The sequence below is a fragment of the Plecotus auritus genome (genome assembly GCF_963455305.1).
Source record: "Plecotus auritus genome assembly, chromosome: 13".
Lineage (NCBI taxonomy): Eukaryota > Metazoa > Chordata > Mammalia > Chiroptera > Vespertilionidae > Plecotus > Plecotus auritus.
In genome coordinates, this window is record NC_137779.1 from 27,760,395 (window position 1) to 27,773,956 (window position 13,562).

At 61.3% G+C, this 13,562-nt stretch overlaps 1 protein-coding gene across 7 annotated transcripts; it reads right to left on the minus strand.

Moving 5' to 3' along the window:
* Nucleotides 1-1,343: 1,343 nt before the first annotated feature.
* On the minus strand, nt 1,344-11,655 carry CASTOR1 (cytosolic arginine sensor for mTORC1 subunit 1). 7 transcript variants are annotated; one of them, XR_013959539.1, is made up of 10 exons: nt 11,388-11,591; nt 10,721-10,791; nt 9,563-9,750; nt 9,344-9,476; nt 8,953-9,079; nt 8,474-8,587; nt 8,284-8,366; nt 8,102-8,196; nt 7,810-7,964; nt 1,344-1,415 (listed from the first exon to the last, which is right to left on the minus strand). XR_013959539.1 is itself a non-coding variant. In XM_080650006.1 (9 exons), exons 1-9 carry the CDS (start codon nt 11,498-11,500, stop codon nt 7,896-7,898), a joined length of 990 nt encoding a protein of 329 aa, XP_080506132.1. In that variant the 5' UTR covers nt 11,501-11,591; the 3' UTR covers nt 7,395-7,895. The 7 variants fall into 7 exon arrangements, 6 of the variants coding, with proteins under 6 accessions (XP_080506132.1, XP_080506136.1, XP_080506135.1 ...); XM_080650006.1 differs by lacking the exon at nt 1,344-1,415 and having other exon boundaries at nt 7,395-7,964; nt 8,953-9,076; XM_080650010.1 differs by lacking the exon at nt 1,344-1,415 and having other exon boundaries at nt 7,395-7,964; nt 8,953-9,076; nt 11,320-11,517.
* Between the last annotated feature and the right edge of the window lie 1,907 nt (nt 11,656-13,562).

The following is a 13,562-nucleotide window of genomic DNA, read 5'->3' on the forward strand; positions in this document are numbered from 1 at the left end:
GGTGACAACACACAACGCCGATTTTGAAACATCACATTCCTGCCAAACACGGTCTTGGTGCCCAGGCGTGCGCCCGCGGCGACCATCGGCACGTTTCCGGACTTGGGTGCGCGCCGGGCCCAGCGCCGAGCGTTTCCCACGGGCAAGCTCCGTGAAGCCTCACAACCACCTCGTGAGGCAGAAACCCTGTCTCTGTCCTGTAGGTGGGGAAACTGAGGCCTGGGAGGTGGGGTACTTGGCAGAAGGGCTGGACAGAAAGGAATTGGAAGGGGTCTCCTCGTGGGGAGACAGGAGATCCACTCCTGGGGGGGTGGGGCAGTGGGGGGGTGGGCGCTGCCAGAGGCAAGGCGGGGGCTTGGCCCAGGAGGCCGCGCTCCACGGGTCTAGAGATAACGCTTTCATTGAATTCAGAACCCAGAAAAGAGATGCTGTACATTCCGCGTCCAGATAACTGCAGGAGGCCGCAGGCGGGCAAGACCCCACAGGCCCATTCAGAGAAGAACTGATGTGGCAGGAAGGGACCAGAGAGGGAGGGAGGCAGGAGGGAGGGGGACACGGAGCACTTGCAAAATCCTCTGCTGCCACTGCAGCCCCTCTGGACGGGCTTGTACCGCACAGCCCGTCCCACTCCCCGGGTGCCCCATTGCCGTCCGGGGAAGGCCAGCGTCATGACCACAGCCGCCAGGACCTGCCCCCTGCCGGCCGCGCTCACGCCTCTGCAGCCTGCCATCTTCCTGGTCCTCTTCAGTCCCTCGGGGAGCTGAATCCTCTCGCCCCAGGGCTCTGGCACAGGCTGCTCCCAACACTCCACCTGCTCATCTGCCTGGACATCAAGTCCAGTCCAAGCTTCACCTCTCCAGGGAAGCCCTCCCTGACCTGCCTCCCCCCCAGGCTGGCTCCTGCCCCTGCTCCCCAGACCCTCCCAGAGCACTATGGTACCCCACGTTGCAGCACTCTTCGGAGTTGTCAATTTTTACAACCGCGGGGTTGTCTCCTCAGCCAGACTGTAAATCCCGAGGATGTGCGCTGTGGGTGACTCCCCATCGCCCCTCTCTGGAGCACATCACAAGTCCCGACGTGCGTGGCCGGACAGTGTGGCCTCTGTAGAAGCCCCAGGAAAGCCGTCTGTGGCCTTCGGGCTGCAGGACCCAGACGTGTGCCCATCCCACGTCCTCTAGAAGGGCGGGCCCACCTCGCTGCCAGGCCCGCTCGTAGCCTTTGCCCCGCCCTCTCCGGTCGCTTCTCCCCAAGGAAATCGGAATCGCATCACTCACAATATGCCCGAGCACATGATCTCTTTTTGGGGAAGCCTCGATGGCAAAGACGCTGACGTTTTCCTTTATGGCGATGGTTCTGAAGCCAGCTCAAAGCTGCTCTTTCACTCACTGCAGCTGTTCCGTTTCCTGGAAAACGAACTGAAAAAGAAAGAGCCGAGGCATTTCTCCTGCGTCCTTGAGAGAATCCACTTCACAGATGCTGCCTCAGGGGCCCCTGACAGCCTCAGAGGAAGGGGCCAGTCTTGCCCCGGCCGGCGTGGCTCAGTGGTTGAGCATCGACCTAGGAACCAGGAGGTCACGGTTCAATTCCCGGTCAGGGCACATGCCAGGTTGCGGGCTCCATCCCCAGTGTGGGGCGTACAGGAGGCAGACAATTGATTCACATCATTGATGTTTCTCTCTTTCTTTCCCTTTTTCTCTGAAATCAATAAAAACACATATTTTTAGCCCTGACCGGTTTGTCTCAGTGGCTAGAGCGTTGGCCTGCAGACTCAAGGGTCCCAGGTTTGATTCTGGTCAAGGGCGTGTACCTTGGTTGAGGGCACATCCCCAGTAGGGAGTGTGCAGGAGGCAACTGGTTGATGTTTCTCTCTCATCGATGTTTCTAACTCTCTATCCCTCTCCCTTCCTCTCTGTAAAAAATCAATAAAATATATATTTTTTAAACACACACACGTATTTTTAAAAATAAAATGGAAAAGGGGCCAGTCTTCACGTGAAGGGACAACCCTACATGTTGAAAAACAGACAGATCAGTGGCTTTTCAGTCCCTCATTCAACCCGTACGTAAGTGACTCCCTGTGTGTGTCAGGCCCCAGCCTTGGTGCAGGGGATTCGTGGGCAAGAAGGACAAGCCTCGCGGGTGAGTGAAGTCACGCTGAAGGCCTTTTCGTACCAGGCCTGAGCGGCGAACAGACGCACACGCCAGCGTCCAGCACGCGGAGGGGCCTGGAAGACCCGCTGTCAAGCTGCCCGATCCTGGTCCCAGGCCACAGGAGGGGACACCCCCAGCCGGGCCGTGGTGGGACCCTGGGGTCTAGCCATGCACCTGCGACCTGAGCAGGATCCATCAGAACCCTTTCCCAGGACCGACGTCAGACCCCGAGACACGCCTCCCTCACGTGCCTGGGTTTCTGAGCCAGGAGACCAGGCCTGTCCCGGTGGAAAGCTACCTCCCCGATCCCACGGGGCAGGGTGGGGTCCCGCCAATCGGGCGGGGCAGCCAGGAAGGCGGAGTGATTTCCCTGAGCCTCTGGTCCCTGCCTGAAGCCCGGGCCAACACGCGTGTCCCCGCGGCACAGGATGTGAAGGCTGTCCCTTTTCTGCTGGCTGGACTGGCTTCCCGGCACTTGAAGGGGGAGTCCTAGGTCCAGCCACAGCGTGAGGATGGGGGCCGGAGGGGCGGAGGGCATGGAGCGGGGGAGTGGATGAGCTCGGAGCCTTTTTTTTTTTCTTTTTTTTAAATCCTCACCCAAGGATGGTCCCTCCATTGATTTTTAGAGAGAGAGGGAGGGGGAGAGAGTGATAGGAACATCAATGAGGAGAGAACCCTTGATCGGCTGGCCTCCTGCACGTCCCACACCGGGATCAAGCCCGCAACCCAGGCATGTGCCCTGACCGGGAATCGAACCCTGACCTTCTGGTTCATAGGTTGATGTTCAACCACTGAGCCACACCGGCTGGGTACAGGGTTTCCTTTTTAAAGGCAGAGCTGAAAAAACACAGCAACCCCCGGAAAACCAGGGTCCGGAAAGCAGCCGACTGCAAAGGGGCAGCAGAGCGTAGACCTCCCACGGCCCCTCCTGTTACAGCGGTTCAGGGCTGTGTGGGCTCATCTCACCTTGCAGGCCAGGGTCTGCAGCTGGCGGGAGGGTGGGCTCCCGGCTTTGGGAGAGAGCAAGTCTAGGGCAAGGCACCGGGTGGCCAGGCCACCAGGAGAGCAGGTGCAGGCTGGGGGTCTCAAAGACACACGTCCTGAAGGCTGATCAGGGAAGGAGGGGACAGGCCAGGGCTGTGCTGGGGATAATGGGCTTGTGCAGCCGGATGAGAGGGAGACCAGCAGGAAGTCGGGGGCAGCCACACAGGTGAGGGCCAACAGGGGCTGAGGCAGGGCCTTGGGAAGTGAGAGCGTCCAGGCTGAGGGGCTCGTGCCCAGCGGGGCAGCAAGCAGGGCCAGGCTTGCTTCGGGCTGCAGAGGAGAAGGCGCGGAGGAGTGGGCGGGAAGGTAGGAGGGAGACCGGGAGGGTGCTGCTGAAGCAGTGGGCTGGCGGTGAGGGTGGCAGGTGGAGGAGTGGAAGGTGAGGAGTCTCCCCAGGTGACTGCAGGGAGCTGGGCCTTCAGGGATCAGGGAGAAGCAGGAAGGCCAGAGGGATACAGAGGCAGGGAAGGAAAGTGGACAGTAGGGTACATGTGGGCACATGTGTGATCGTGAAAACACAAAAAACGCAGATGCATGTGCGCACACGCATGCGCGCGCGCACACACACACACACACACACACACACTTCCCCGGCCACAGTCAAAAGCAGACACACAGAAATATGTACCACATATGCTCACCTGTACACACAGGCACATATGTACACTCCAGCTACACACACACACACACACACACACACACACACAGGACACACGCAGAGATGGAGCCAGCACAGCTGACGCTCATACACAATCGGATGCAGGTACAGCCCCCCACACACAGACCTCCAACAGACACACAGACACATTGCGGGATACACCGACACTTGGACACATGGCCATGCACACACTTCCTGCCAAAGGAATCATCTAGACCAGCCTTGGGCAAACTACAGCCCACGGGCCGGATCCGGCTGTTCTATCCGGTTCTCTTGCTCTCCCCTCCGCTCCTTTACTTTGAATTTATATTAGTTCACACAAACACTCCATCCATGCTTTTGTTCCGGCCCTCCAGTCCAGTTTAAGAACCCATTGTGGCCCTCGAGTCAAAAGTTTGCCCACCCCTGGTCTAGACCGATGCCCACCAAGGCCTGTAAAGGTAATGCGGCTCCTGCATCCACTTGGCCGTGACCGTGCCCCTGCGAGGGGAGCTCCCCGCGGCCCCATCGGAGACGGTTCTGGCTCTGAAACCCCAGCACCAGGCCGGCCTGGGAAAGTGACACAAATCACAGCCATTGCCCAACACACCCATCGGGCGGGCCCAGGGTCAGGGAGGAGCCAGGGCCAGGCCTCGCGTGCCTGCCCACGCACGCGTTGCCACCGGCAGCAGACACCCAGCCACCAACGCAGACAGCTGGGATGGCGAGGGAGCTTGCAAAATCATCCCATCCCTCAGGGTTCAGCTAGAGGGCCCCGTCCCCCGGGGAAACTCCCCAGGCTCCTTCCTTTCTGAGTTCCGTCTGCAGTGCCCAGCTGTGTGACCTGGGGCAAGCCGCTTCACCTCTCTGTGCTTCATTTCCCCCTGTGCTAAGGCGGATAAAGAGCATGTGCGGAATCCACGAATGGATGGAGTCCCCCACCTAGGGACGGGGAAGCAGCAGCCCAGCCCCATGCTCAGTCAGCGAGGTGCAGACTGCTCTCCCCCTCCTCCGTCCCTCCCCACCCAGGGGGACCCTGGGGCCTGTGGGTCATTAACAAGGTGTGCAGTTCATTCTCCCCTCCATGTAGAACCAAGAATCCAGCTGTGGAGCAACTTGGCAAGCATGGGACCACATAGCCCTGCCTGGCAGGGGACGGGTGAGGACTGGAAACCCCGAATTTCTACTTAAATATCTTCGAGGAGGATTTAAGAGGTCACTTCCTCTATACGGGCACGAAGATCAGAGAGGGTGGAAATGAGCCGCCGACTCTCCCTGCCTGGGGTTTCCTCATCTCCGTCCCCACCCACAGGAGCCCCCCACCCAGGCTCACATCCTCCCTGCTGATGCCGGACACCAGGCTGGCGGTCGGCTGGAAGCTGAGCACCTTCCCACTCCCCGAGGCACCGTGGGCAGGGCCCGCCCAGGCCCAGGCTGCCACCCTTATGATAAACACTGACTCCACGGTCCAGGCCTTGACCCTCCCCCGGGGCTGGGAGGACAAGGACGTGGGCTACATGCCAGCAAGCGTCCCCAAACCCGATCATGAATGACCCCAACTATCCCAACCCCAGGCCTGGGCTGACCAGACTCACTTCTTTGCCCTAAAACCCTCCAGGGCCCGGGTGGGACAAGGACGTGGTTCCGTGAGACCCCACCTCAGCCTGGGACAGCCCCGGGCCTGTCTGATGACAACATCCGGGCATCAGCAGTGGGTGAGGTCCAGGGTCAGATCCCTGGAACGCGCCCCTTCTCAGCCGAGTGTCCCCGGGGACCTCCGAGGCCTGTATGTCTGCCCCAGCAGGTCTCGGTCTCCAAGGGCAGATGCGCCTTTTTGTAACTCACTGAAGGCCGGGGGCTGGCCCAGTGACCCGCAAGGACACCCTGGGGGCTGAAAACCCTCCACCCAGACACCCACATGAAGAGACACACGTGGGCACACTGATCTGCAGGCCTGGGTCCGAGGCAGGCCAGCCCCCGGGCATGCCTGCGGGCCCCTCACCCCGGCCAGCCCCGTGGGCAGCTCCAAGAACTAAGCGACGCTGGGTTCGAGGCATTGGGTGAGGCCCGAGGCACGTGGAAAGCCAGGATGACAGAAACACTGAAACCAAGCAGGAACTCGGGGAGACAGACAGATGGAGGGACCCCAGAGACGACTGTGGGGCCAGGAACTCTCCGGCTGCACATTAAGGATCCCTAGTAATTTGGGCTCTAAAACCCCCACTTCAGTCCAGGACATCGCTCGAGCCCGGCAAGGTCTCGGACGGGGCTTACAAGGAGAAATTGGACCCACCTACCCCCCCCACAAAAGACAAACTATAAAGAAACGCCCCCTACCCAGGGCCATGGGGCACAGGGTCCTGAAGGAGCCGACTCCTGTCTCCATGCACTTGGGGAAACCGAGGCCAAGGGCAAATGCCTGGCCCACAGCCCCTGACTGCTCACTCACCAGGCTTGGATGCGTCTCAGCTCCTCTGATCTGCAGGCCCCCAGGTCCCCAGGGCCAGGGCGGGCGCACTGCCAGAGGCCTGGCCCCGGTTCTGACTTTTCTGGGGAGCCACCGCAAGCTGAGTACGACGAAGTCACACCCTTCTTCCCTTCCTGAGCGCGGGCGGGCCTGGGCTGAAGGCACCTGATAACCTCCCGACGCATCTGTGGGGCCCCATCAGGCCACAGTGGAACCCTAGCTCACAGCGCAGGGAGGCGGCCCCTCCATGACAGGAAACTTGGGGCCAGATGTGCTGACTGAGCCTCTGGCCCAGGCGTGTAGCCATCAAGAGCAGAGTGGGCCCTGGCTGGTGTGGCTCAGTGGATAGAGCGTGGACCTGTGGACTGAGGGGTCCCAGATTCGATTCCGGTCAAGGACACATGCTCAGATTGCGGGCTTGATCACCAGTAGGGGGCATGCAGGAGGCAGCCGATCAATGATTCTCTCGCATCATTGATGTTTCTCTCTCTCTCTCCCTTCTTCTCTGAAATCAATAAAAAGATATATATATTTTTTAAAAAGAACAGAGTGGGCTCCAGATGGCCCCCCAGGCATCCTGCCCTCCTGGACAGGGAGTGCGGATTCGCAGGTTCCCACTGGGGCTGGCCCCCTCCCTGCAGGGTGCCACGAGAGCCCTGGTGGCAGGCACTGACTGATCTCCTGGCCAGAGGGACTCCTGGGAAGGACAGACAGACTCGGGCGTGGTCCAACAGCAAGCAGGCAGCGGCCTGGAGAAAAAGGGGCTCCTGGGCCCTCCGTGGGGTGTCACCACCGGTCAGCCCGGCCCATGGTGGAGGGCAAGCTGGGGGATCCCCAGGCAGGTCTTGGAGTTTCTACCCGTGTTCAGGACTGTTCTGGGAGCAGCAAGGAATGAAGGAAGAGGCCAGACTTCAGGGCCAGGCGGCCCTGGATGGGAACCATGTGATCTTGGCTAAGTCACTTCACCTCCTGAAGCTCCGGTTCCGCAGCTACAGTGGGGTGGTACACGGGGAGCCAGTACTGCCGGCAGTGGGGCCCAAGGAACAGCATAGCAGCCGTGGCTGAGGCTCAGACAACCCCAAAGACCACAGCCCAGCCTGGACACTACAAGCCCTTTATTAACAAGTTGGTAAAAAAAAAAAAAAAAAGAGCAGAGAGGTGTAAAAATACTTTTCTCGGAGGCCCCTTGAGGGGAAGGCACTGTCAGAACCCACCTGGTCAGGGAAGGCAACCCAACCAGACGCAGAACGAGACCAGGGCCCTGTCCAGGGAGCAGCTGGCCCGGGTGCTGAGAGGGGGCGGCTCAGCCTCAGGCAGGGAATGTGCAAACGCCGAGGCTGGGTGGGGAGTGATGGGTTGAGGGCTTCCCGGTGGAAGCCCAGAGCACCGTGTTCCCTGTGTGGGCAGACACGCACGTCCACGTGAGAGCCGGTGACTGCACGCAGCTTATACAGAGAGGTGGGGGTCCCCCTGCATGAGTGGGGGAGGAAGGAGAGGGAAGTGGGCTCACCCCAGAGCTTGGGGAAATAGCTTAGAGAAGTCTCTGGAAGCCTGGGGGTGAGGGGCGAGCGCAGAGGCTGCGGCTCCCCCGTGGCCTCAGGAGCCCAGGCCCTCCTGCCGTCGCTGGAGGACTTCGATGACGCTGCCGATGCCGTCCTCGGGCACCTGTGGGCAGGTCGGGGGAGGAAGGCGTCAGGGCCGCCCGACTTCCTGGCTCACTGGGACTACCAATGCTGGTCCCTTCACCCTCCTGGGCCTCAGTGTCCCTCCGGGAGCCCCTCCCCCCACCCCGTGGTGCTCACCAGGGCGTGGTCGAAGTTGAAGGTGCTGATGTAGTAGGCAGAGATGTCGGCCGCGGCCAGGGGACCCGCGATCTGGGCCACGATCCCACATTCATCTGAGGGTGGAGGAGGAGTCCATGTGGATCACCCCGGTCGCTCCACAGGCCCTTCCCAAGCCCCCCACACACAGGGCGCGGCCTCACCGAAGCCCAGGGGCTGTCCTCCGATGCGCACCATCCTCCACAGCTCCCCCGAGGAGCTGGTCAGCAGCAGGTCACTGGGGAACCTGGGGAGGCAGGTGCGACTGGTGACTTCACAGTCTGACGCTCCACCTCCTTCCTCCCTGGGCCTGGCTTAGCATCTGCGGCCCACCCTCGGCCAGGGGTCACGTACTTTTTCTGTGTCTCCGCATCCATGACGATGGAGATGTAGCCCTCGATGAGGGAGAAGGCAAAGAACGTGATGGAGCTGGGTCCAGGATCGCCAGGGGCTGCCTCTTTGGGGGCGCTGGTGATGGACAGGAGGCTCAGGTACCCTGCTGGGTACCAGGCCTACTCCACCTCCCTCCAGTCAGCCCCGAGACTCCTGAGCAGCCCCCCTCGCCCCCCCTGTCTCTGGGCCACTTTCCTTCCCTGTCCTAGGACCCCGATCTTCTGATGGTGCCAGGTGGGGGTGGGGCTGGGGGAGGACAATGAACCCTGTCTGTTCCAAAGGCTCTGCCCACACCACAGGAGAGGGCTCCAGCTGTAGCACTGGGACCTTCCCCAAACACCAGTGAAGGGCACCGAGGTGCAGAACCATGGAGGGGCAGAAGGTGGAGGGGCAGAGCACAGAGAACGATGATGTGAGGGCAGACTAAATGCGAGGCCCACCTGTGGGAGTAGAAGAGGACGTCGATGAGGGTGGTGGCGATGGCTGGCAGTGTTTCAGGGTCCAGTGTAAGGACACAAAAGCGGTTCTGTGGACTTTGGATAGGATGCACCGTGGGGTTGGGCCCTGCTGGGGGGACCAGGAGGTGGAGAGTGAAAGAAGGACCATGGGCTGGGGCGCCCCCTGGTGGCTGGCCAGGGAGGGGCCTGGGTTGAGTGTAGCATCCTGTTCTACAGACACCTGTCTGCCTTGGTTTCCCCAGCCCCATGCCCCTATCTTGCAAGGTGGCCGATCGGTGTCAGCTAGTCTTTCCACACACAAGCAATGGGCCTCAGTGGGAAGAGGAGCCCCTCCCCCACCCCCCCAGGTCTGGGTGCCAGAGGGTGCCCTCACCATGCTGAGCACGCGGAAAGCCATTGCTGGAATCGTCCCTGGCCACAGGCACAGGCTCCCCGCCCACCTCTCGGTAAATGTCGAACTCCTGGGCCAGCGTGTGGATCACCACGGACAGGTCCTGCTCCCGCACCTGGGCCACAGGATGATGGCATAGCACGTGGGTCCCCAGGCAGCCATACCCACCCATGCCTACACGGGCGCCCGTGGGAATCTCACCAGGATGAAGTCCGTCTGGTAAGTGGACAGCATCAGCACAGACACGTGGTGCTCGGCCAGCGGGGCGATGACGGAGCGGGCAATCTTCGTGACCCCCGCAGCCTGCACCGCTGCTCCGCTGTGGGATGACACGTTCAGCACCAGCCAGGTGGCCTCAGCCACTTGCAGGAACTCCGATGCGGGCAGCTCTGCAGGCAGAGGGCACATGACCCAGTCAGGGCCTGCGGGGCCAACCCCTCATTTCCCCTGTCTGTGCCTTGGCTTCGCCATTTACTTGCTGTTGACCTGGTGCAAGTGGTTTACCTTCTCTGAGTCTCAGTTTCCTCATCTGTAAAAGGGGATGACAGTATGTACTTCATGACAGTGTTCTGTGGGTTCACAGGGGCTTTGTACCGTGGGGTGCCACGAGGGGGCGCCAGTAGATCAGGATGGCTAAGGGATGCCCTTCCCTCCTAACAGACCCAAACTTGGTTGCAGTACAAACAGGGAAACTAAGGCCTGAAGCAGTGCAGTAGGAGATGGGTCAAGCCCCATTTGGCTGGCCTGAGACTCCAGGCCTGTGAGGGCCCAGGCTGGCGTCCAGTCCAGACTAAGAGCTGGGGCCAGGGTGGCTGCTAATTGCCCAAGCACAGCGAAGCGGTCCCTTTCCCCCACTCCCCCCCTCCCGCCCCCAGGACCCTGCCCTGGGCTCGTTGTCTGCTCCCTACCTCCAGTCCCTCCCCAGCCCTCAGACCCCTGGAGTTCCTAGAGAGTCAGGGAGGGGATGATCAGCACCAGGGAGAGAAGTCCAGGCATAAATAACGGCCAGGGGAATGGAACAGCCACAGGAACCCCTGATTCCTGCCAGCAAGCATAACAGAGGCCCTGCTGCCAGGCTGACGCTGCTAAGTGCCCTTCACACGCAGCCTGTTTGTAAAACCCTCATGGGACCCCATTAGATAGAACCATTAACTACACCCCTTTTAAATAAGAGGAAACAAACAGCTCCGAGAGGGGAAATGACTTGCTCAAGGGCACACAGCCAGTGCGCCGTGGAGTCCAAGCTGAAGCCAGACTCATCTGCCTTCAAAGCCTCGGCTCTGAGTCACTGGACCCCAGCATCTAGTGAGAATCCCGCCACGAGGGAAGCACGACCTCCCTCCCCAGCCCCGCCCCCACCTTTGAAGCCCTCCTCGTCCACCATGAGCGTGTAATCCTCGGGAGTCTCCGTCAGGCTGAAGAACTTGCACCTGGATGGGGTGGGAGACACCTTCAGCCTGGGTTGGGAGAAGGGGTGTGTAGACCGCTCCACCCGCCCGCAAAGACCCCTTGGCCAGGCGCCTCCCTGCCCCCTCAAGCCTCAATTTTCTCCCAGGGGGGAATGGGTCCCATCTCGCGAATCGCGAACTGTTTCCCGCCTCCCACCTCCTTAGGAGCCCCCCGCCCCTCCATTCCCGGGGGGAGGAGAGGCTGACCCGCGCGCGCCGACAGCCCCAGGGCGTCGGACCTGGAATCGCCTAGACTTGTCCCTCTGCCCCGATGGGAGGCGCCTGGGAGAAGCTCCCGGCAGTCCCAGGAAGGGATACCCGCATGTGATTCCACTCGGAGTTAAGCATCGCCCACCTGAGGCTGTTTGCGCTAAACTGGCCCGGATAGGCGGCGGTCCCGGGGAGGGTGAAGCCAGGCCGGATGGCGGCCGCGGTGGGGGGGGTGGGGGGGGGGAGGGAGGGGGATGGGCCCTCCCCGCCCGTCCCCGCTGGCCCCGCGGCGACTCTAACCTCCCGACCCCGTCCCGGGGTGCTAGTGGAGCCCACCCTCATCTGTGGCCCCGAACTCGCGCGCGCACCGGCTTCGGCGGGGCAGGAAGAGCAGCTTGATGAGCGGGTGGGTGTAGAGCCAGAGGCCGGAGCGGGCGAGGCTCAGCACCCGCACGCGGTGCTCTAGGATGTGCAGCTCCATCGCGGTCCCGCGGACCCGACCCCTCCGCGGCCAGACTCAGGCCACGCCGAGGACCGGGGGGCGGGGCCGGGGGCTTAAAGGAGCCGCTGCTCACGCCAGTCCACGCCGGCCACCAGGCCTCGGACCCGCCCAGCCCCGCGCCGCGCCCCGCCGGCAACGCCCTGCGATGCGCGCGGCCTATCAGAGGGGGCCACGCCCCCTTCTACCACCATCGCCCCGCCCCCATCCCGTTCACATTGGCTTAGGGATCGCCAGCTGACCCCGCCCCGTCGTCCTTCAGACCCCGCCCAGGCCGCGCCTCTTCTCGGAGCTCCACCCTTTCTGCAAGATGCGGGTGGATCCTGGGTGGGAAGCTTGCAGGAAACGTGGACTCCTTTCTGTCCTTCAGGCCCTCATATGGGTCTTATGATTGAGGTCATTGAGGCGCTGCCTCCAAAACCCTGAAGCGTGGAGGGGGAGGGGTCCACTCTGCCGCCCTACGATTCTCTCCCAACAAAGTATCCTAGCACCTTTCTTCCTCCTTCCTCTGGTGGGATCCGCCTCCCCACCAGAGTCACAGAGATAGTAAGGGCCGCATCCACCTCGGTCACACTGCTGGGTAGGGTGCTGAAGGCAGCCAGGGGTAAGGAGGCCCCTCAAGGCTGAGGCCAGTAATGCCCAAGGCTCAGACTTCAGAGGACAGGCCCAGGCAACGGGCTCCCTGGGTGGTGTTCTCAGACCTGAGGCTTGAGCCTTGCTGAGGCTCCCAAAGCCAGCAGCCATTAGATGAAACCCGCTAGCCTGAGCATATCTAAACTGGCTTTGTGCCCAGGGAGGCCCCCAGCACTGGCAGAGGCCCCAGATCTGAGGCTCGTTAGGACCAACTTGGGCTCATTTTGACATTAGGACTGGGTTCTGCTCAGGCCTCCTCGGGTCTAAGAAGACCCCAAGGCTGAGCAGGCATCAGGCACCCAAGCTGGCCCAGTAGCAGGACTAAGCATGCTCTGGGGGGCCCCCGTCTGGCTCAAGCATCTTCAGGCCTCCGATCTGAGGATTTGAACCAAGCAGGTTAAGGCAGGCCTCAGGCCTGACTGGGACCCAGCAGGCCTGCACAGGCCTCCTGCCTGCTTGGGAGCCTCCACTGAGGCGGTGGAAGCGGCGCAGTGCCTTCCCTCCCTGGACTCTCCGGCGCAGCGGGTTCCTGTGGAACACTGTGCAGCCACCACATCCTGGCCTGTCCCCTAGAGGGTCAGGGGGAGGGGACTGTCCTCAAAGGCTGAACCCCTCTTCTCACCAATGGTGCAGTGTGGGTGGGAAAACCACAGGTGTGAGGGTTGGGAAGCAGGAAGTGACGGTCTGCCCTGACAGGCTCATGTGACCCTTGACCTCCCCAGGCCTCAGTATACCCAGCTGTACCAGAACAAGATGTTCCAGACTAAAGCCCTGAGGTGCCTGAAAGCTCCCAGGGAGGCTCTACTCCTCCCTCTCGCGCCCCCTCCCTCCATAGCCCAGCCTCGCCTGGTGGCCTGCCAAGAACAACCGCTATTGTTTGACTGGAAAAGCTGCTTCCTCAGCAGAAGGGGGGCCTCTCCCAGGGACACCCTGTCCATAACCTCAACAGTCATCAGGTTGTGACCACAGAGCCTGCCTGGGCCCTCAATGGCCAGGAGAGGTAGCTGCGGGGCTCTGGGTGCAAACTGGGACCAGCTTACCTCTCACTCAGCTCTCTGTTGCCTCATCTGTCAAATGGAGATGATAGCGCCTACCTGATGATCAGCTGGTGACGCAACCTACCCAGCGTGGACCATGCTAAGTGCTCAGTAAGCGACAGGTGGCCTTTTATCAAAGACCCAGCCTTCTCCCCTCCTCTCCATGGAAACCTGGGCTGTAAATGTAAGGGCATGCATGGTCTCCCACCTATGGTGCCAGCACCCCACCCAGAATGAACACCCAACCTTTCTCAGTTGGTTAGAGCGATCCCCCAATACACCAAGGTTGCGGGTTCCATCCCCAGTTGGGGCACATACAAGAATCAACCAATTAATGCATAAATAAGCGGAACAACAAAATACTTCTCTCTCTC

Bases quoted from the DNA above. Each gene is read 5' to 3' on its own strand.
- CASTOR1 (XM_080650005.1), bottom strand. From the start codon at position 11,500: ATGGAGCTGCACATCCTAGAGCACCGCGTGCGGGTGCTGAGCCTCGCC. The intron at 9,477-9,562 runs GTGAGATTCCCA...CCTGTGGCCCAG, and splicing joins ACCAGACGGACTTCATCCTG to GTGCGGGAGCAGGACCTGTC. The intron at 8,197-8,283 runs GTGAGGCCGCGC...CTCCACCCTCAG, and splicing joins AGGACAGCCCCTGGGCTTCG to ATGAATGTGGGATCGTGGCC.